The following is a 22,650-nucleotide window of genomic DNA, read 5'->3' on the forward strand; positions in this document are numbered from 1 at the left end:
TGTGGGTGTGTGCATCACATCACAGCATGGGTGTGGAGGTCAGAAAACAACTTTCAAGAGTCACTTCTCTCATTGTGGGTTCTGGGGATCAGACTCAGGCTGTCAGGTTTGCGCACTACACATTTTACATGTTGTCCCCAGCCTTGGACTGGCTAGGCAGGTGTGACTGGCTGCATACTCCTTGCTCCTCCTTCACCACTTGCTGGGGATGCTTTTAAGGACTTTCTCATGTGCTCCTTCATGGGACCTTCTTAAGACCAGGGTGGGGCTGGAGAGATGGCTCAGTGGTTAAGAGCACTGACTGCTCTTCCAGAGGTCCTGAGTTCAATTCCCAGCAACCACATGGTGGCTCACAACCATCTGTGATGGGATCTAATGCCCTCTTCTGGTGTGTCTGAAGACAGCTACAGTGTACTCATACAAATAAATAAATAAATGTGGAGATGGAGGAGGAGGAGGAGGAGGAGGAGGAGGAGGACACTGACACCAGGATGTTGAGAGACTGAGGCATTGAAAAGTCTCTGTCTAATTTTTGAATTTTTCTTTTATTTTATGTGTGTGTCTTTTGCCTGCCTGCATACATGCATGTATGTATGTATATATATGTGTGTGTGTGTACACACATGCATGCCTGCAGGGATCAGAAGAGAGTGTTGGGTCCCCTAGAACTGGAGAGACAGATGGTTGTGAGCCACCACGTGCATGTTGGGAATCAAACCTGGGTCCTTTGTGAGAGCAACAAGTGTTTGAAAGAGCTGACCCACATCTCTAGTCCCCTCCTTGTTTTCTAGTTAGTGTGTAAGCTTTCCAAGGCCTGTCCTGGAATTTCTCTTCCTTGGCACTCCCGCAATCCTTCAAGTACCCAGTGCTACCCTCTGGGTCATGCCTGCCATGTTCACGCACTGAGAGCTTCTTCTATCCACTGCTGTGTCCTGAGGGGAGGACAGGATGGCAGGGTGTCAGGAAAGGTATCAACAGAACAGTAAGTCTGAGCAGCACAGGGGGGATCTCCAGGACAGAGCCACCCTGGGTGTCCCCTTCTAGTTCCTACCATCTCCACCTGTCCCCATGCACCAGCCCTGGCATTGCACAATCTCACAGGCACTAAGGAATGCCCTGTCCCTTTGCTAAAGTACTGAAGGAAAGTGCCAGGCCTCATGCCCAGGATGGGCAAGGCAGCCCAGAAGGTGGGCCGTGGGAATCGGGGTTCCTGGACTAGGTACAACCAGGGAGGTGAAACACAGGGACCCCACAGAGGACATGTCTGGGGACTCTCCCCTTGGCCTTCAGCTTGGGACCCTTCTTGTTGGAGCTTGGCAGCCCTTGGCAGGTTCCTTTGCTACAGAGGCCCCTTCAGGCTAGAAACCTGAGGAGCTACAGAGACTCAAGCCAAACTCTCAGAATAGAAGCATCTAGAGGCAGGATGTCCTGCTTGCCAGTGGAAGCTAGGCCTGGGAAGTGGGCGCAGGGCCGGTCTATGGAGCTCGGGAGATTCTAAGCCCGTCTTGGCCACGACTCACCTCTGTGCTCCTTTTCCTTAGTGGAAGGGAACATACAATACAGCTGGTGTAGGGAAACTGAGGCAGAGCCTGCTTTCCAGCTTTGGAGGCTTGCTCCCCCCACCAACCGTACCATCCTTGAATACTATTTTCCTTGCTTTACGGAGCACATGGGGGCTGCAGGTCCTCACGGGTCAGGTTCCCCTCACATCCGGGGAGAAGCTATTCACCAGGAAGAGGTTTGCCTTGCTCTCCCAGCTTGGCTGTGAAGAGCTGGGGTCACACAGTCTCAGGAGTCCAGCCTGACCGTGGGGCCAGCAATGGAGCAGCTCAACACCCCTGGCCACGCCACCAGAGTCTCCCCTAATCACCAGTGCTCCTGCCCCCTCATCAGAGTTTGAGGCTCAGGCCCTTGTGGGAGCTGCTGAAGGGACTAGGGAGCCACTGCTGTTGACAGCACTGGTGCCAGGCCCATGACGCAGGCCTGAGGCCCAGGCACACAATGGGGCTGTGTGTGCACCCAGCATTACCCTGGAGCAGAGCTAGGCAGGCCAGCATCTGGGCTCAGGCCAAGAATTCATTTCCCTGAGGAGAGCCTCCCACACGTCCTGGGCAGCGGCTGGGGCAAGGGCTGCAAGGATAGGCAAGTACTTCCACCCTCTGCCTAGGGAGGAGAAGGCAGACGGGCCACTAGGAATAGGGACTTCTGAGTCCACGAGCTAGCTGCCTGCTCACTTGTGAGGGAGTCTGGACCTCTTACATGACAGGGACAGTGTATTCCCGGGACTGCCGTCCCAGTGACAGAGAGGGCAGAGGGACAAGAGAGGGGCCTGGCCCCACATGAGGGACTTTTCTGCTTCCTCCTCAGCCTGCCCCATGTGGACTTCATTTGCACAGGTTTCTGAGGCACCCAGGACTTCTGGCCATACAGCCTGGACTGATAGCCTCAGGATGCCCCAGGAGAGGTGCTGGCACCCTCCCTGGGGGAATGAGTCACCAGCCGGCTGTAGCCAGGATGTCAAGCAGGCGGTGGGCAGGTTCAGCTGCCTGCGCCCCTCCCTGGCAGGTCTCAAGGTAGAAAACCACTCAGATGGTATCAGGTGTTGACCACAGTGTCCCGGACTGGACTTCGGCCGGCCACTTCCTCTGGGGCGGGGATTGCTGGTGCCTGCATTCTGGGCTTTGACGCCTCCTTTGGCCATAGGCTGAAGCACCAGACAGGGATATCAAACTGCAGGAAAGGCAGCCATGTCCCCCAGGCACAAGCAGGGTTAGAGCAGGGAGTGAAAATGGAGCTCCCGTGGGCATGGGGAAGGGAGGAGGCCAATGCAGTACCTCAGGCTGTGGCCCAAACCCAAAGGGCCCTTTGCTGAAACCACTTTCCATTCTCCTGAGCCGGGGAAGCACCTGGTGGCAGGAGCCTACTGCCCTTGCTCCTTCTGGGGCCCACAGCAGGTCTCACGGACGATTTTACACAAATGTGTGGCCCCATAGGTCACACACAAAAGTCACAGTGACAACCTTTGCCCCCCACCCAGACCCAGATAGATGACCACTCATTTTCTGATGGTCAAAGGCCTCCATATCCCTAGCTAAGCAACGAGAGCAGTCACAGGCATCCTGTCAGCCTCACACAGTACCATGTCTCATAACATGCCTAATACATGTGTGTGTGGGTGTGTGTGTGTATAGGTGTGTGTGTGTGTGTGTGGATGTGTTTGTGTGTGGATGTTTGTATAGAGGTGTATATATGAATAGATGTGTATATGTGCATATGTGTGGATGTGTTTGTGTGTGGATGTTTGTATAGAGGTGTATATATGAATAGATGTGTATATGTGCATATGTGTGGATGTGTGTGTACAGGTGTGTGTGTGGATGAATAGATGTGTATAGGTATATATATAGGTGTTTGTGCATTTGTGTGTGGATGTGTGTATAGGTCTGTGTGTTTGTATGTGGATATGTGTGTGAGTGTATACATAAGTGTATGTGTGTTTGTATGTGGATGTGTCTATGTGTAGGCATATGTGTATGTGTTTATGTGTAGAACTGGTGTGTTTGTGTGTGTATAGGGCTGTGTGTGTTTGTGGGTAGATGTGTGTGTTTTTGTATAGATGTGTGTATTTGTGTGTCTATAGGGGTGTGTGTGTTTGTGTATAGGTGTGTGTATATATGTGTGTATAGGTATATGTGTGTGTGTCTGTGTGTGGATGTGCACAAAGGTGTGTTTGTGTGTGTGAGAGCATGTGGATTTGCACAATGCCCATCTTCACCGTGACAGTTTACTCCTGTGCCCTGAGAACAGAGACTGAGGCTGTGGGGCCTTGTGGAGATCAGCCCTTTACTCTTGCAGATGAACAAACAGAAGGCTGGGGAAGAGCCTTTGCTCAAGGTTGTGATGGAGTCTGGAATCCAGGGCTGGGGTATGAGGTAGCTCAACACAGCAGGAGACAAGAAACCCGAAAGGGGGTGAAACAAAGAGGAAGGTGGGAGGAGATCGAGGTGCCTGCCCCTGTTTTCTGGGCTATCATGCTGAGGCCCAGGCCCTTTCTCAGCCTGGTGAGGTGTGGCAGGGCCTCCACAATCCCGCCTGCGAGCGCCAGCTCTAGGCTGACTGCTGCCCTCACAGCTCCTCACTGTGGAGACGAAGCCATACCAGGCTCAAAGCTCTACCCCAGATCACTCAGCTGTGCCCCACACTCTGAGGGCACACAGTACAGTACCAAGGAGTCTGTGCTGCCTGCACCCTCTGGGGTCATCAACCAGAGGCAGGACAGAAATCACCAGAGGATAAGAACCATGGACTGTCAACTACTAGACAACCCCAGGCCAACTGGAGTGGCAGAACATCAATTTCAGAAAAAAACGCATGGTCCCCTTAGACTAAAGCGAGAAAGGAAGATCTACCCTACCCTAGACCACCCTGGGGGACCTCTCATTCTCAAGACCATAGCTTTGGGAAGAACAGGGGTGGAGTGTATAACCAAGATATAGTGTCTACATACATCTGTGAAAACTGCCAAAGAACAGTAGTATATACTCTAAGAAATAAATGTGATGTGTTTATTTAGTGCTTCTGCAGCTTTCTCTAACTCCTCATCCAATAGCTGGCCAGACGAAATGGAGGGGCAAGTGCCATGCTGTCCAGAGAGGGCAGGGCCACCTCCCCTGGCTCCAAGTGCCAGCCTGTTCTCCACAACTCCAAAGCGGGGGGGGGGGGGGGGGACACTGACACAGCCATCCATCTCCCCTGCAGCCCCAGCCCCATGGCTTCAGCCCAGGCACACTCGTGACCTGCAGCCAAGTATGACAGTCCGATCTTGCATGTATGGCAAGGGACAGGACCCAACCTTGAGTCATAACCCAGATTCCAACCCACCTCCATGCTCAAACTCCTCATAGCTGCTGTCACCATGCCTGGTATACATGGATTCTTCTGAACCCCATCCCAGGAGCCATCGATGTGAAGAAAAGCCAAAGCTTCTGTCTCAGTCTCTCGCTGGAGGGAGCCCTGTGTCAACGAGACCCCCTGGGACTAGCTAAGGCTGCCTCCTGTGGCTGCCTCCTTTTGTCCTGGCATGGGGCCTGCTTCCCTTCTCCGAGACCCTCGTCTGTCTGCAGGGGGTCAATGAACCTCCTGATAGCTACTTGAGAAGCCCGGCTCTGACCTATGCTCTGTAACAGTGGCCACGGCCACATCGCCCCACTCTGTCCCCATCCACAGTACCGGAGCAGGATAGGACGGCAAGGGAGAGCAACCCAGGAGCACAAACAGGACACCTGCTACACACCCAGCTTCAAGTCACAACAGGTGCACGATTCAGGAGCTCGCCCCAGCTCTCCTCCAGGCCTCAGAAGCATCCACAGGGGTCGCCCTGTACCACATGTGGGCAACATTTGGAACCAAAGCTAAAAATAGACACCATGATGAGTCACAACTAAGAATAAATGGGCACACGGCCCTCTGGGAGAGGACACTCAGCCAGGGGAGCACCACCTCCTGCCACCTTCCAGCCCTGCACTGAGCCCCACAGGCAGCCTTCACAGAGGAGCCCTGCCTCAGCACCTGCACAGCCAGGTGTGCCTGCATCCTCCAGCCGCCCTGCATGAGCTGCAGAGAGGCCCAATGCAGAGGTAAACTGAGGTACCAAGACAAGTTTCTTCCCTTGTCCCAGTTCTCATCGGGGCATGAAAAAGAAAGCCACGCCCCTGGCTGGTACATCTGCTCACCTGTGAAATGGGTATCCAGAGGCAGCCAGGCCAACTCTCTGCAGAATCATCAGTGGGCAGAGACCAGAGAGGGACAGCAGCATACTAGAGGACTGCTGTCACACAGCAGTGATCCAGAGAAGTTGGACCCCATGCCTGGGGTCTCCTTCCACGTACTGACGGCCCCAAGAAATCACAGGCTTGTTTCATTTGCGCACATCTGTATCTGGAATTTGGGAACTACACAAAACACCCACTCTGCAGAAGGAACTCCTCCAGCAGCAAGACTGACTGGGTGGGGACTTTATTATAGAGGGGGAGCCCAGGCCTAGGGAACCGAGTGCAAGACAAAGCCTTAGTGCCTCGCACCAGCCTTTGAAGTGTCTCCAGGAACCACATGCCAGGCACACAAGACATTCTCATGCTGGGAGCCAGGGGGTAGGGGCTGGAAAACAGTGGGGCACAACTCTCCGCTCTGAGAAGACAGAAGGAAGATGAACAGGATCCTAGGTCCATCTCTGCCATTGAGTCAGAGCCAGCCTCAGTGATGTCACAGATAACCACACACAGTCTCACTCCAGGTCCATCTACAAACTGTGGCTTTAAATATGAGGACTTGAGTGCCACGGGGCACATGAAAGACACATAAAGAGGATGGACAGCGGGTGAAAGGATAAGGTCCTGAGTTCAAATCCCCAGGAAAACCAGACAGAAAGCCAGGAGTAAGCACATAAGCATCTGCACGTCAGCACTGTCTGGGGCAGGTCACCCACCGGGCCTGCCGGCTGCCAGTCTAGGCCCAGGACGGTAGAGACCCTGTCTCAAGAGAATAAGGTAGCACCTGATAGGGCAAGACACTCAATGTCCTCCTCTGCACACGTGCACTGGCAAGTACTTACACAGCACACACATACACATTACATATGTGTACATCACATACATGTGCACATACACATTTACAAAATTAAATTATACATGAAGAGTAGCCCATCGAAGAAAAGAATACGCTCTTCTCTTGCAGAGGCCCTGAGTTTGGTCCCCAGCCCCTGCATGATGGTGACTCGGGGTCTGATGTCCTCTCTGGCCACTTTGGGAACTTCCGATGCACATGACATACAGCCATACTGCGGGCACTCACACATACACATAAAATAGAGACAAATAAATAGCACACACACATATTTATGGGTACAACTGCTGTTATAATTTATTCATGCAATGTAGAATAATAATTAAACCCAGCTAATTAACATGTCTGACACCTCAAATACTTATCATTTTGAATGTATAAGACATGGTAATTCACTGAATTTGCTGTGTTGTACAGCATGTCCCGAGGGGAGGGGTACAAATTTTCCTGTCATGTTTCCAATATCAAGGCACTTGTCATATTAAGCCACCTCCTGGCACCTCTAATTATCTATCACCCATATTTCGCTTTTCAAAGCCCACCTTCCATACCTGTTTGACCCCCAAAGCCATGACAGAAACCATCCTGGGGAAACCCCTGGGAGATTCACGGCTATCGATGCGAGCAGTTTGTGTGGAGGTCGGCAGGAGCCATGAGAGTTTGAAGCAGACCCAAACCAAGGGCAGATGGCAACACTGGAAAGTTCTGTGGGCTAGCTCTTCTGTCACAGAGACTGCCTTCTTAACACAACCTGAGCTTCTGGGCTCCCTGCCCACAGCATCCTGGAAATTGGCGGCGGCTACCTTGGGCACTACCCCCCCCCCCCCAACAAAAAACCTCAAACTGGGACTCCTAGGAGACTCAATGCAGGGGGTGCTCCAGACACTGGGGGTTGCCAGACCTGGTCTCACACCCCCTGCCCCCCGGGCCTTAGCAGACCATCTCTACTCAAAGACAGGGATATCCCCAGCCCGCCATGATCACAGGCTCCTCCCCACAGCTCCTCCCACTGCCCTAGGTCACAGGGTGGGAAGGAAGGGGGATTCTCCAGACAGGCACCTGATGTCCTCATGACCTTCCTCAGCCCTCACAGCCTAAGAGACAACATTAACCCACCAGAGCTCCCACACTTCCTGCGGTCGGGTCACCCGTGCTGAGTCACGAGGCAGGCACCGGCATTGCCGCTAGCAGGCTGTCAGCTTATGTATGTGTTAGGGTACCCACTGTACAACTGACACACGGAGGCCCAGAATGGCCCAAGTACTTGCCAGGGCTAGGCCTTAAGGCATAAAAGGGCTTTCGGCTCCTCAAGCAGGACTCAGATCGCAGACCAGGCCTACCAGAGCCAGCTGCAGCTGCAGAGGGCGGCAGGAGAAAGTTCTGGGGGTACCAAGGACACAGCAAGAGAAGGAAAGATAAACCCCTCATTTCACCCCAGATACTGCAGGCAGGGAGAGGAGTGTGGCATCCTGGAATCCTCAACACCAGCCCACTATCTTGGAGCACTAAAACAGCTTTCCCCAGCGTCCCCAGATGATGTCCACCCAGCCCTCTGCTCTGGCACCTCCTGCCAGGCCCAGCCGTGTAGCCTCCACCAATAAGGAGCTGCCTCTCTAAGAGGCTCTTTAGCCCCAGATCACAGCCAACCAACTGTGCCAGGAACCATCTCCTGTCTCCTCTCCAACACTCCAGATCACCTCTCCTCCACTTGAGCCTGTGGAGAACCGGGCCCTGAAGCACCCCCCACCAAAGCCATGCCTCAGGGTTCTAGGATGGACACCCCAGACTCACGAGGGTGCTGGGTCTTATACTCAGTAGGTATTGCATAAACCCTGCACAGGAGAGAGAGTCTCTAACGGATGGCTCCAAAGTTTTTAACCGTGACTCACAGAAAGATGTATTTCATTTGACCTTGGAAACACACACACAAAACAAAGTGCTTTCCAAAACAGAAGTTCCTGATATATTGGCTCTGTGCGACACACTAAATTGTTCTGTTCGTGTGTGTGTGTGTGTGTGTGTGTGTGTGTGTGTGTGTGTGCCTGAGGCTCACTGATGAGAAACCCCTTGGCTGGCTGATGAGAGCTTGGTGGATCTCTGAGTTCGAGGCCAGCCTGGTCTACAGAGTGAGCTCCAGGACAGCCAGGGCTATACAGAGAAACCCTGTCTTGAAAAAACCAAATCCAAAAAACCTAAAAATAAATAAATAAATAAATAAGTAAATAAATAAATAACAAATAAATAAATAAATAAATAACATATTTTTTTAAAAATCCTGTTCGTGGAGGCCACAGCACTGATTTCATGACTTCAGTTAGTGGCCTGGCCCAGAGCCGAGAAAGCCCTTGCTGAGCCCCTTTGTCTGCATGCATGCATGCATGCATGCATATGGCCGCAGTGCAGGCCTGGCAGTGCTGCTCTGTACCACACAGCCCTGTCCACCTCATAACACATAGGAACCGGGAGGATCCTCAGTTCCAGAGTGAAGAAAACGAGGCTGAGGGTCACACAGAAAGTGACACACAAAAAGTGGCTCGGAGAGCCAATCAGGTCTTCCAGGATGTACAGACAGACAAACCACTCCCCTTCGGAAATAATCAAGAGCTGGGAGTACAGCACTGGCAAGGCCTGAACCCCAGAACAACAATAACAAAATCACCTGCTTGGCAGTGTTCTGTCATCGGCGCGGTGCTCACGGGTGTGGCACACTTACTGGCTGCCAGGCTCTATTCTGAGCGCTCTATGTCTCTTAATACCCTCGATGAGCACACAAGATGGGGGACTACACTTGTCAAGCCCATTTTAGAGGTGTGGAAACTGAGACTCTCTGAGAGCAAGTTACCTGCCAGGATCAGGTTACAGGACTGGGATTCAAACTCTGACGGATGCCCCCGACCCAACAACCTACATGACCTTCTCAGTAGAACTTGGGGACAAGTCTCTCGAGTGAGGAGACGCATGCCCAGCTGTGGCTGTCTCCTGGTTTCCCATGATCCCCATCATCTTCTGCTCCTAGTATGATCAAGGCACACTCCACAACTGGACCTTTCTCAGTCTCCCCTCTGCCTCAGTCCAGCCCAGAAGATGAGGGGCCAGCCTGAGACACGAGGTAAGACAAAGTCTCAATGAAAGGATCCTACGGCCAGAGGGGACTCTCCTCTGAAAATGCCACACATATGCACACACACGCTTGCATGGACCTGGGAAAGGGTAACCCTTGAAAGGGGGCCTCTGGGTACTCAGCTCCACCCCCACCCCAAGCCGTTTCCTCATTCCCCTCCCCCGGTGCTGCTTCCCACCCTGCACCTCAGTGAGAGGAAGTTGCACAATCCCCTGGGAGCTGCAAATGTGGCCAAGGATTACTCACTGCTCAGAGGGAAGCTCAGACCAGAAGCCTCCCCCTCCCCCCAGGGCCTAAGGCTCTAACCTCCCCAACCTCAGGTTCTAGTCCTAGGCAGGGCCTTTCTTAGCTTTGGCTTAAAGCCACCCAGAGAGACCAAAAGAACAAGAGTCAACACAAACTCATGCTTCTCCCAGAGAACACCAACGTTCTCCACCTTCCCGAGGAGGCACAGCGGTGGCCTTGGCCTCCAGTTCAGTCTTATAGCAATAGCCCCTCTTGATATGGAGACACAAGGGTCACCCATCAGCATCTGAGCAGATTGGAGACAAAGCACTCTGCTCTATTCTTTTATCCGAGAATTTTTATTATGTAGCCCTGGCTGTTCTAGAACATGCTCTGTAGATCAGGCTGGCCACCAACTCAAAGATCCACCTTCCTCTGCCTCCTGAGTGCTGGAACTGAAGGCATGCCCACCAGCCCAGCAAGAGAACCCTTTCTTTCTTTTTCATTATTTATTTTTACTTTCTGTGCATTGGTGTTTGGCCTGCATGTATGTCTGTGTGAAGGCATCAGATGTCCTGAAAATAGTTATAATTATGAGCTACCATGTGGATGCTGGGAGTTGAACCTGGGTCCTCTGGAAGAGCAGTCAGTGCTCTTAACCACTGAGCCATCTCTCTGACCCAAGAAAGCATTCTCACACACAAGTGACTTCTGTGGCTGGCCGTCTTGTCTTTTTCTCTAGCACCCAGTGCCAACAAGTATTGTCTGGAAGGGCAGGCAGTCGACAGCCACCTCAGGATGAGATGGACCTCAGGACGGAGGAGCTCGCTGGACCCTCACTTTCCGGTGTATTTCAGAAGTGTGGTGGGCCAGGCATGACTCCCGGAAGCGGCAGAGAGGCCAGTAGATGAGAGAGGCCCAGAACAGAGAGGCCAGAGAGGACAGGGAGGACGGTTATGACTCTGACTTGCCCGGGGCTAGTAAACAGGAAGGAATGGAAAAGGTGAACAGAGCGGGGCTGGAGTCAGCCCCCAGCACTGCCCTGGCCCTGCAGCGGGCCTCAGATAAGGAGCTCTCCTGGGCTCCCCTTTATCTGCCCCCCAGCCTTGGACTCCACTAAGGACAAAGGTCTGCCCAGGGGCCGCAGGGCTCCCACAGAGCCCCTCATTTCTGCAGTCTTCACCAAATGCCTGGGGCCCTCGGGGCAGCACCCCACACAGGGCGGTTCCCACAGCACCAGGTTCATAGGCGGAGGCCTCCAGCTTAGCCAGCAGCGCCAGGGAGGGAGGTAGTCAGCTCAGCTTGTCTGGGAAACACAGACACCCCAAGGTCCCTTTCCCAACACCTGTGCCCTCACCCTGATGTTAGCCCCATGAAGGAGAGAGCTGGCGATCCTACCACTCCCATTTTTCAGATGGACAAACTGAGGTACAGAGCCTGTCAGTGACTTCCCAGAGGCCACACCACTGAGGCTCCGGGCCAGGCCATTTGCTGGTGTGCGACAACCTTCAGCCTTAGGAACAGCTACAACTGGGGCTTCCCAGTTTCAGTGGAAGGCTCAGAATCCTCCTGAGCCAGCAGCATGGTTGGCTAACACCCTCTGAAGAGAGGGCACCCCAAGAGCAGGCACTGCCGCCTGGGGTCCTCTTCCCACTTAAGCAGAATTAGGGTAGCTTTTTTTTTTTTTTTTTTTTGGTTTTTTCGAGACAGGGTTTCTCTGTGTAGTCCTGGCTGTCCTGGAACTCACTCTGTAGACCAGGTGGACCTCGAACTCAGAAATCCGCCTGCCTCTGCCTCCCAAGTGCTGGGATTAAAGGTGTGTGCCACTACCGCCCGGCCAGGGTAGCTTGCTAACACACCAGCGCTCTACCCATTCCTATCCAGCTCCCCCTACCATTGAAAAGAAAGGGAGAACGGTAAGGCCCACCCTCGGCCGCCCCCTCAGAGTTGCTGACAAATATTCCCATTCCTCAGTATTCTTGGATGTTCATCCCTTTGGATGCTAAAATCCAGAAATGTTGTGTCTCTTACATATAGGACCTCTAACCTGCATCCTCCGACCTTCTTTAAACCAACTCTAGGAGACCCGAATGATCACCTCGCATGAATGCAGTGCTTAGAAAACGGTCGCAGGAAAAGCTGGGTACTTAGCATAGCACTGTCCATGTGCCTGTGTGTGCACCCATGAGCGGGGGTTCACACCAAAGACTGAGCCCTTGACGCTGGAGGTGCAGGCAGTTTATAAACAGCCAGCGGTGCTGGGAAGCAAACCCAAATCCCCCGGAAGAGGAGTGAGCTCTCTTAACCACTGAGTCTCCTTTTTAGACATTTTAAACCCGAAGTTGGCTGAATTCTTAATGCAGGACTCACAGAAGGGCCCACTGTGTACACCAGCTATATACCACATGCATGCTGCTAAATGTATGCCCAAATAGATCTATTTCTAAAAATGAGGGGCTGGAGAGATGGCTCAGGAGTTAAAAAGCACTTGCTGCTCTTGCAGAGGACCCAGCTTTGGCTTCCACCACTCACGTGGTGACTCACAATCATCTGTAACTCCAGTTCCAGGGGATCCCACGCCCTCCTCTGGCCCCTGCAGGTACTGCACACACAGTATGCACACTTTTTAAAAGTAAGGATGAGCACATTAATTTCACTGTGATAAGAAACTTGCTAAATATTTGTCTAACACCACTCCCAAGTCTGGCAAAATTCTGAGCAACAGGAACTCTAGGACATCTCCAGGAGGATGGAGTCTGTACAACCATTTAGAATAACATGTGAGGCTATACTACACAAACCCAAATCCCACTCTGGTTATAGTCACTGTAAAGAAATCTGTGTACCAGCACCCCAAGAACCACACACGAGGCAGAGTGAGGCAGAGTGCTGTTACTGGCGGCGGAGAAGAAGGCCACCCAAAGGTCTGAGATGGATGCTATGTGACACACACTCCGGCCACAGGGAGCAGAACCACGCAGACCCACCACGAATGGGAAAAGTGCCACACGGGACTGAAGGTCCCCCAGCCACATTCGCCTGCACTGAACAGAGTGGGACAGAGCTAAATCCAAAGACACCCAGGGAGCTGATCAGCACCGGGGTCAGGATAGTGTCACCTGGGCAGGACAACAGAAGGACATCAGGAGCCACTCAGCATAAAACCAAAGTCGGAGCCGGAGACCTAGCTGAGAACTAAGGGCCCACGCTGCTCTTGCAGTGCTCCTGGGTTCAGGTCCCACAGCAGGTGAGTTCAGTTCCCACAGCAGGTGAGTTCAGTTCCCACAGCAGGTGGCTCTCAATCACTTAGAACTCCAGCTTCAAGGGATCTAATGACCTTTCCTGGCCTACTGTGGCAGCCGCACTCACATGCACACACCCTCAAGCACACACACACAATTAAAACATTAACACATAAGGCTAGAGGCATGGCTCAGTGGCTAAAAGCACTGGCTGCTCCTCCAGAGGACCTGGCTTCAAATGTCCAGCACCCACATGGTAGTTCACTTCTGTCTATAACTCCAATTCTGGAGGCTCTGATCCCTCGTGCAGACATACATGCAGGCAGAACACCAAAGGGGGAGGGGGATTGGGAGAGAGGGAAGGGAGGGAGGGAAAGGGAGGAAGAGAGAGGGGGGGGAAAGGAGGGGAAGAGAGAGAGGGAGAGGGAGAGAGGGAAGGAAAGCGAGAGGGAGAGAGAGAGAAGGAGGGGGAAAGAGAGTGGGAGAGAGAGGGAGGGAGAGAGGGAGGGAGAGGGAGAGGGAGAGGGAGGAATTTATTAATTCTGAGTAGTGGTGGCACACACCTTTAGTCCCAGCACTCAGGAGGCAGAGGCAGGCAGATCTCTGAGTTCAGTGCCAGCCTGGTCTACAAAGCAAGTTCTGAGACAGTCAGGGCTCCACAGAGAAACCCTATCTCAGAAAAACAAAACAAAACAATGAGAAATAAATCCAGCCAAGGCAGTGGCTAGTTCTGAAGTGATGAAGCTGGTTTTTGTTGCTGCACACTGGCTTTAAGTTCCCGTGTGTAAAACAGTCCAAGACTGGCCTTGAACCCACAGACATCCACCCCCTCTCCCGAGTGCCGGCTCATCGTCCTGAGCGAGCTGCCATATTCCCAGGTCACGGTCTCCTTGTCCATCCAGGTGCTTGTTCTCTGGGGAGTGCCTTTTGTTTAAAAGATTTAAGTTTATGTGTATGTGTGTATGTGCACATGTGTACACATACACATTGAGGCCAGAAGAGTGTGTCACTCCCCAGGAGCTGGAGTTACAGGCGGCTTCGAGCTGCCTAATGTGGGTTCTAGGAGCCCAGCCAGTGCTCCGCAAGAGCAGCATGTATCCCTAACCACTGAGCCGTCCCTCCGGCCCATCACTCTCCCCTTTATTTATTTAGAACTTGTGTGCACATGACCATTCACGGGTACTCCTGAGGAGGTCAGAGGGCAACTCCCAGGAGTCTGTTCTCTCCCCTGCCTCCCCGTGTGGGCTTAGGGATCAAACTCAGGTCACTGAGCCATCGTGCTGACCCAGTCACTTCTATACGCCTTTATTTATGCTATCTTTGGCAACTGTGCCATATTTCACAATAAAAAAGGGCAGGAGAGGACAAGATATAGGTAAATAGTAATAGAAATTCTAATATTTTCTTCCCACACCTGGCTTTGAAAAACACTATAATTAGGCTAAAAAAAAAAAAAAAGGATGCTAACCTATAATTAGTCAGAGTTCTGGAGTATGTGATAATGCTTGCGGCTCTCTGTCTTCTATGGAGACCCCCCCCAATGGCCCAGGTCGCAGGCTGCCCCTTAGCCAAGCGACTTCGTCACCCTGACCAGGATGCCCTTTCCTGGACAAGGGCAGGGGGACTGTCAGGCAGGTGCCTGCACACGCACCTCATTCTCCCATGGAATTCCTCAGAATGCCCAATGGCAGGACCTGGGGGTTCACTCTGGGTCACCCACTGAGCATGAGGAAGACAGAAAAGAAATAAAGTAAGTGGGACGGGGTCGGGGTGGAGGGTAGACATTGGGACTGTTCTGGGTTCTGTAGATGTGCAGGAAGGAGAGGCTAGGAGGTGTGGAGGGGGCAGAGTGAAGCTGGCGGTGGACAGAGGACTCAGTGTGCTGTCCTCGGGCCTCCAAGAACACATACCTCACAGCCCCAAGGCTTCTACACAGCAGGTGAACGGCCCAGGGCCTCCCCTCTCCTCCAGAATGCCTAGAAAGGATTCTATCCAGGAAGAAAGCCTCCTGGGCTTGTAGCAGTGACGCCTAGGACAAGAATCCAGGATGAGGCAGAGAAGCCCTCCCTAGGGTTCAGGAGGTAGAAGGGCTGAGGAGTCGCCCAGGAGCCGAGAGGGCCCCATTCAACTCTCATTCTTTCAGCTGGCTGCCTGCCTTTCTCTGACCTCTGCCGAGACTTCCAGAAGTTTCCATTCCTAACCACCTACTTTGACAGCACAGGCTTGGGTGCCCAGTAAACATCTGGTGCCCCTCATCGTCCTGAAGGCCATGGCCAGCTAGGCTGCGGCTGGATCTCTAAGTCCCAACCTCTGTCCTCCTCTCAAGAACACAGAAGTCATGCCAGCCAGCTGCTAAGGCTCCAGTCAGCCCAGGGCAGAGCCGGCCAGCACTGCCCCGCTGGGCGGCCAAGCACACCTGGCGAGAGCTGGGCCTGGATGAGTGACAGTGGGGTGGACAGTATAGGATGTCACCTCCTGGCCACATCCCTCAGGGACCACAGGGGGCAGAACAGGTGCTGTCCCCAAACTGATTATAAACAAACCAGAGCACAGGCTGTGACTACCCTTGCCAAACCTGCAGAAGGCCCGCCTCCCCCACATACCTACTGGGGGAAGGGACGGATGCGAATGCAGGCAGTCTTTCTGTGTGGACAGCGGACAGGGCACCGCAAGCCAGAAGAGCTAGGGCAGGGACAGAGGGGAGCGGAGGCAGAGGACCAGGGCCTTTGCTGAGCTGTATGCGGCCCTGGGTATCAGGTGGTATATACCTACAGAGTAGAGGTTGTGAGAAGCCATCTTTCAGGATCATTTCTGGGCATGTGATTTATTCAACTGTGTTTACTCATTTATCCTGAAAAGCTTTACTGGGCAACCACTGTATCCAAGGCTCTCCTCTGGGCAGGAGGAATGGACCCAAATGGACCAAATCCCTGTCTTGAGAGGGCATCAGAGGTCTGGTACCGTCAATCATCTGTTACATGGGATTCTAAGCTCCTCCGTGCCGTTCACTCCTCCTAGCCCCACCATCTTCTTTCCAACCTCTTCTTATTTCTGAAGATCCCTCCAACCCTGAGAGCCCACCCTCCTGACAGCACCCTCTAGGCCCAGGCGGTGTAATCATAGCACTGGGGAAGCTGAGACCAAGCAGGAAGACTATGAGTTTAAGACTATCCTGAGTATCACACGGGGACACACAGCGAGACCCCGCCTCAGGTTCTTGAGACGAACAGCCAACAAAGCCAGGCAGGTCGGCACATTCCCGCCACCCCACTGCTTACAACGGGGAGGCAGGCGGGGAAGAAGGACTAAGGCAACTCTAAGGACAGCCTGGGCTACATGAGACAGATCTCAGAAACAAACCCACGCATAAGCCCACAAGACAGCTCAGCGGGTAAAGGCGCTTGCGGCCAAGCCTGACGTCCTGAGTTTGATCTTGGGTCCCACATGGTAGAAGGGGAGAAGCGATTCCTGGAAGTTGTCCTCTGACCCCACAGAAGCACCATGACCTCCTCTCTCTCTCTCTCTCTCTCTCTCTCTCTCTCTCTCTCTCACACACACACACACACACACACACACACTCATAAATACACACATGATTATAAGTAAATATACTTTTTTTAAGGAGCATAAGTAACACCCCAGACCCTCCTAGATGAAATGACCCCCTACAGAGAAAGGGAGAACTATTTCTTTCTTTCCTTTTTAAAAAAGTCTATTTATGCCAGGCAGTGGTGGCACACACCTGTAATCCCAGCACTCTGGGAGGCAGAGGCAGGTGGATTTCTGAGTTCGAGGCCAGCCTGGTCTACAGAGTGTGTCCCAGGACAGCCAGGGCTACACAGAGAAACCCTGTCTCGAAAAAAACAAATCCAACCCCCCCCCAAAAAAAAACAAAAACAAAAAACAAAAAGTCTATTTATTTATTTTATGAGCAGAGAAAGGGATAACTCTTTCCTTTTTTAAAAAAGGTCTATTTATTTATTTTATGTATTTGAGTACAAGGTAGCTGTCTTCAGACACACCAACAGAGGGCGTCAGATCCCATTACAAATGACTGTGAGCCACCATGTGGTTGCTGGGAGTTGAACTCATGACCTCTGGAGAAGCAGTCAGTGCTCTTGACCGCTGAGCCATCTCTCCAGCCGAGGACTATTTCTTGTATGCGTCCTTTATGCTTACCGCTAGTGTGTAATGTGCTTTAGGGGCAGGTGAGATGACACCCAGACACACAGTGCCCTTGTGCTCGTGAGGGCGCGAGTTTGAGTCTTAGGACCCACACTAAGGTGGAAGGAGAGAACTCCACAAAACTGTCCTCTGCTCCACATGGTGACGTACACCTTTAATCCCAGTGCTCAGGAGGCAGAAGTAGGTTCTGTGAGTTCAAAGTCAGACTGTCTGCATAGTGAGTTCTAGAGCAGCCAGGGCTATGTAGAGAGATCATGTCTAAAACAAGAGAACAACACTGTCTTCTGCCCTCTGCATGCACGCCCTGGTGTGTACCCTCCCCGTCATACACAACAGGAATGGACGCAGTGATCAATGCTCACCCTGTGTGGAGCTAAAAATACAACCCAAAGCTCAGAGGCGGGGCCTGGGAAGTGACTGGAATTGGATAAAATCATCACCGTGGAGTCTCTATGATTGAGTCCTTTTTAAGGCCATAGCCTAAAGACCATGGTTCGCATACCCAGAACCCACATAAAAAGCCAGGCGTGGAGGCATGTGACTGTAATCTCAGCGCAGAGGGAGCGGCAGGCAGCTCCCCCAAGCCATCCAGCCTAGCCAATGAGTTAATAAATGTCCCATTCAAGGAGAGGCTCTGCCTCAGAAATGCATAAATAAGCTGTGTGGTGGCGGTGCGCACACACAGGAAGCAGAGGCAGGTGGCCCTTTGAGCCAGCCTGGTCTATAGAGTGATCAATTTCTAGGACATCCAGGGCTGTTACACAGAGAAACCCTGCCTCAAAGAACAAAAAAAATTAAAATAAATAAACAAATGAAGCAAGCAAAAAAAAGTGTTCTGAGTGATGAAAGGCAAACAATGCTGATGTCTGACACACACACACACATACTACACATACACACATGCATATATACACACATGCATGCATGCACACATACATATATACACACATACTACACATACACGCATGCATATATACATGCATGTATATACACACACATGCATGTATACATATATACACATATACTACACATACACGCATGCATATATACATGCATGTATATACACACATGCATGTATACATATATACACACATACTACACATACACAAATGCATATATACATGCATGCATATATACACACATGCATGCATACATACATACATATATACACATGCACACACACCTGCCTGCATGCATATGCACATGCACACACACATACATAATACATATATACATGCATATTTTTCACACTCATATACTCACATACATATACATACAAATATACACAATCACATAATATAAATACAGTCATACATATATACATGCATATATTACACACATACATATACACACAAATACACATATCACATACATACACTCATACATACATATACACGTACACATAAACACGTCACATACATACATACACATATATCCGCACACACATACAGACACAAAAATGCATGCATACATAAACACACATATACACATCACATCACATACATACATACATGCATAAACACATATACACACACAACCATATGCATACACGCCACATCCATACTAAAAAGCACAAGCCCCACACACACATCACACTCCATCTTCACCCTCCTCTCAACACGAGGAGGTCAAAGGGTCACATCAGGTGTGGTCCCTGGCCTTCAACACAGACTGTGAGTTAAAACCAAGCCCCATTTCTTTATATGGTTATTGGTTCTCTGGTGTTCTGTTACAGTAACTCAAAACAGAGTAATACATGAAAGTCTGGGGCAGAAATGGTGGCACACAACTCAGAAGAAGCCCTGCCTTGGAATCTGCCTTGAAAGATGACCCCAGCCAAAGAAGTCCAAAACAGTCTAAGACAACACCACTAGGCACATGGCTTCATTTGAAAACTTGTGTGGTCCCAGAACTCAGAAGGCAGAGGCAGGAGGATCACAACATTGAGACCAGCTTGAGATTTACATAGTGAGACTTTGTCTCAAAAATAAATAAAATAGGGGCTGGAGAAGTGGCTCAGCAGTTAAGAGCACTGACTGCTCTTCCCGAGGTCCTGAGTTCAATTCCCAGCAACCACATGGTGGCTCACAACCATCTGTGATGGGATCCGATGCCCTCTTCTGGTGTGTCTGGAGAGAGTGACTGTACTCACATACATAAAATAAGTAAATAAATCTTTTAAAAAATAAAGAAAAAGAAATAAATCTTTTACAAAATAATTATTAAAAAATGTAAGTAAAATGGGGCTGGAGAGTTGGCTCAGCAGTTAGGAGCACTGGCTGCTCTTGCAGAGGACCTGTGTTCAGTTGCCAGCACCCACATGGCAGCTCACAACCATCAGTAACTCCAGTTCCAGGGGATCCCACACCCTCTTCTGGCCTCCACAGGTATTGCATGCATGTGATGTGAGAGCTCACCTATACACATAAAAATAAAAAAAAATAAAGATTTTTAAAGAAAAATAAATAAGCAAATGAAATAGGGCTGGAGAAATGACTCTGCCATTAAGAGTGCCTGTTGCTTTTCCAGACAACCTGAGTTTGGTTTCCAGCACTCAGCACAGACAGCTCACACTGCCTGTAATTCCAAATCCAGGGTCTCTGATGCCCTCTCCTGGCCAAACTGTGTAACTGCACCCTTAAGCACACATAGCCATATAGACACATATAACTTAAAAAATAATAAACTGGCTGTGAGGATGCTTCAGTGAATACTCAGTCACAAGGGCGGGCCTATGTTCAATCCCTACAGCCCGTGTAAAACTGTGCGATGTGATGGTACAAGTTTATAATCCCAGGGCTATAGAGACAAGATCACCGGACCCCCGAGTTCACTGGCCAGTCGATCTCCCAAGAAGTGAGCTACAAACCAAAGAAAGGTCCTGTCTGAAAGAAGGTGGACAGTGTTGCTGAGTGTGATACACATGAACATACCTGCGCAGACACACACACGAACACATGCACATTTAAAAAAAAATCCTTTCTTTTAAAAAGTAGAATTCCAACCTTTATAAACCTGTGGAACTACTTAAGCACGGGATGCGCAGTCAGGCAGCGGCAGCCAACATGGTGCAGCCCAACTGGGGACCTCGCAGGCTGCCTTGGTGTAGGAGCTGTTGCCCTAGACTCCGGGGCCCAGAGCAAGGGCATGGGACCCAGCCGGGCTTAGCTTGCATTCTGAGGCCAGAGCCCCACGCCCAGAGACCGGGAGGCAGGGATAGAGTTCCCAGGTGATTAGAACCGCCAGCCAGGCCTGTCGTGAGATGAAAGGGTCCAATGGCCTCCTTGAAAGCTTTGACTTCATTGAGAGAAAACTTGGACAGGAGGGAGAAAGCAAGGAAGCCGGGAAGGCAGAAAGCCCTTGAAGGAAGGAGGGCTGGAAACAGGCGCATCCGGATCACGTGACCTTTCTACTCGAGGCGTCCGCTGGAATTCTGGATCCTTCTCCAGAGCATCAAATCCTACTCTAGGACTCCCACTGTATCGTAACTGTCTACAAGGTGGAATGTCCCCCAGCAAAACTGGGCAAGGCGCGGCGCCGGCCAGACTCCTTCCTTATTCCAGTTAAGACCAGGACCACGGTGGGGGCGGAGCTCAGGGGTCTGGCACCCACTTGTCTAGCATGTGCGAGGCTCTAGGTTTGATACCCCAGCATCAGAGGGGAGAAAATATGTATATTTGTAATATATGTAGTGTGTGTGTGTGTGTGTGTGTGTGTGTGTGTGTGTGTGTGTGTGTGTGTGAGACGAAACAACAACGATCCTGCCTGATTTTCTGCCTCTCTGGGCTGTCCTCCGATCTCCCCCGCGGCCACCCCACTCCACAGCAAAGCACTTCCTGTGGGTGAGATAAGTCTCGGTCCTTCCCTATCGCTGGGACGTTATCTCTGCCCTCAGCAACATCTCACATCTCAGTAGCCAAGAGGATCAGTGTCCCTGGTGTAGCGTGGAAGAGGGGGCGGGAAAGAGAGGAACGGGAAGAACCGTGCAGAGGAGAGGAGAGGAGAGGCAGCCAATGCTCCACTGGGAAATTCAGGGGTACAGACACCCACTGCAGGCTTCGCCAGATCCCCTGCACTGCCGAGTTAACTGAGGAGAACGAGCACGCCGGGGCGGGAGCAGGGGTTGCAGAGTGTAGCAACTGTGGCCAGAGTCTGCCAAAAGCCTTGGATAGATATATATACAGATAATCATTTTATATTTATCTACGGGTGAGTGTTTTGCCTGCATGTGTCTGTGCACCACATGCATGTAGAGACCAGGAAGAGGGCGATCAATTCCTGGAACTGAGTTAGAGATGGTTGTGAGCCGCTGTGTGTGTGCACGCGCTGTGTGTGTGCACTGTGTGTGTACTAAAGAGCAGCCAGTGATCACAATGGCCAAGCCATTTTTCCAACCTGGAAGGTGGATGTTTGTTTGTTTGTTTGTTTGTTTGTTTTGCAGGGGTGTGTTGGTTGGGGGTTTTGGTTTTTTCGTTTTGTTTTGTTTTCTGTCATACAATACATCCCAACTGCAGTTCCCCTTCACTCCAGACCCTCTCCACTCCCATCTTCACCCCTCCCTCCCTCCCCTCTCCTCTACATCTGCTCCTCCCCCATTTCCCTTCAGAAAAGAATAGACTTCCCAGGGTTGGAGAGATGGCTTAGCGGTTAAGAGCTCTGGCTGCTCTCCCAGAAGCCCTGGGTTCAAGTCCCAGCACCCATACAGCAGCTCACAACTGTCTGTAACTCCACTTCCACAGGCTCTCACACAGACATACATGCCATACATGTAGGCAAAACACAAATCCACATACAATAAAAATAAATAAGTCATTTTTTAAAAGTTAAAAAAAAAATCCAGACCTCCCAGGGGTATCAAGCAAACACAGCATATCAAGTTACAAAAAAGACTCGGCACAAATCCTCCCATCAAGGATGGATGGAGCAACCCAGTAGACGGGAAGGGTCTCAAAGCAGGCAAAAGAGTCAGAGACACCCTCACCCCACTGTTAGGAGTCCTACAAGAACACCAAGCTACAAAATGCGGAGGGTGTGGCTCAGGCCCACACAGGCTCCGTGCTGGTCAGTGGGTCTTGGTGAGCCCCTACGGCTGACATTCTGTGAGCCCCACTCTCCTGATGTCCTTGACCTCTCTGGATCCTACAGGCCTTCCTCAGCTAGAAGGTGTTCTATTTTAGAGTATTAGATTCATGGGGTGGCCTGTTGGAACCCTTAGCTTTTTTTTTTTAAAGATATATTTATTTTTATGTATATGAG

At 51.2% G+C, this 22,650-nt stretch overlaps 1 protein-coding gene across 3 annotated transcripts in view; it reads right to left on the reverse strand.

The window, feature by feature from the left end:
• The window catches only part of Tfeb (transcription factor EB), a 54,321-nt gene that overhangs the window by 26,396 nt on the left and 5,275 nt on the right, over positions 1–22,650 (reverse strand). Inside the window, exon 1 of one of the 3 annotated variants that reach the window (XM_052192559.1) lies at positions 5,733–5,933. The exons of the other annotated variants lie outside the window; for them this stretch is intronic. Within the exon in view, the coding sequence (XP_052048519.1) occupies positions 5,733–5,815 (83 nt within the window). The 5' untranslated portion in view covers positions 5,816–5,933. Of the gene's footprint in view, positions 1–5,732; positions 5,934–22,650 lie in introns of those variants that run through there. 3 annotated transcript variants of the gene reach the window in all.

This window comes from Apodemus sylvaticus, chromosome 9 (genome assembly GCF_947179515.1).
Source record: "Apodemus sylvaticus chromosome 9, mApoSyl1.1, whole genome shotgun sequence".
Taxonomy (NCBI): Eukaryota; Metazoa; Chordata; class Mammalia; order Rodentia; family Muridae; genus Apodemus; species Apodemus sylvaticus.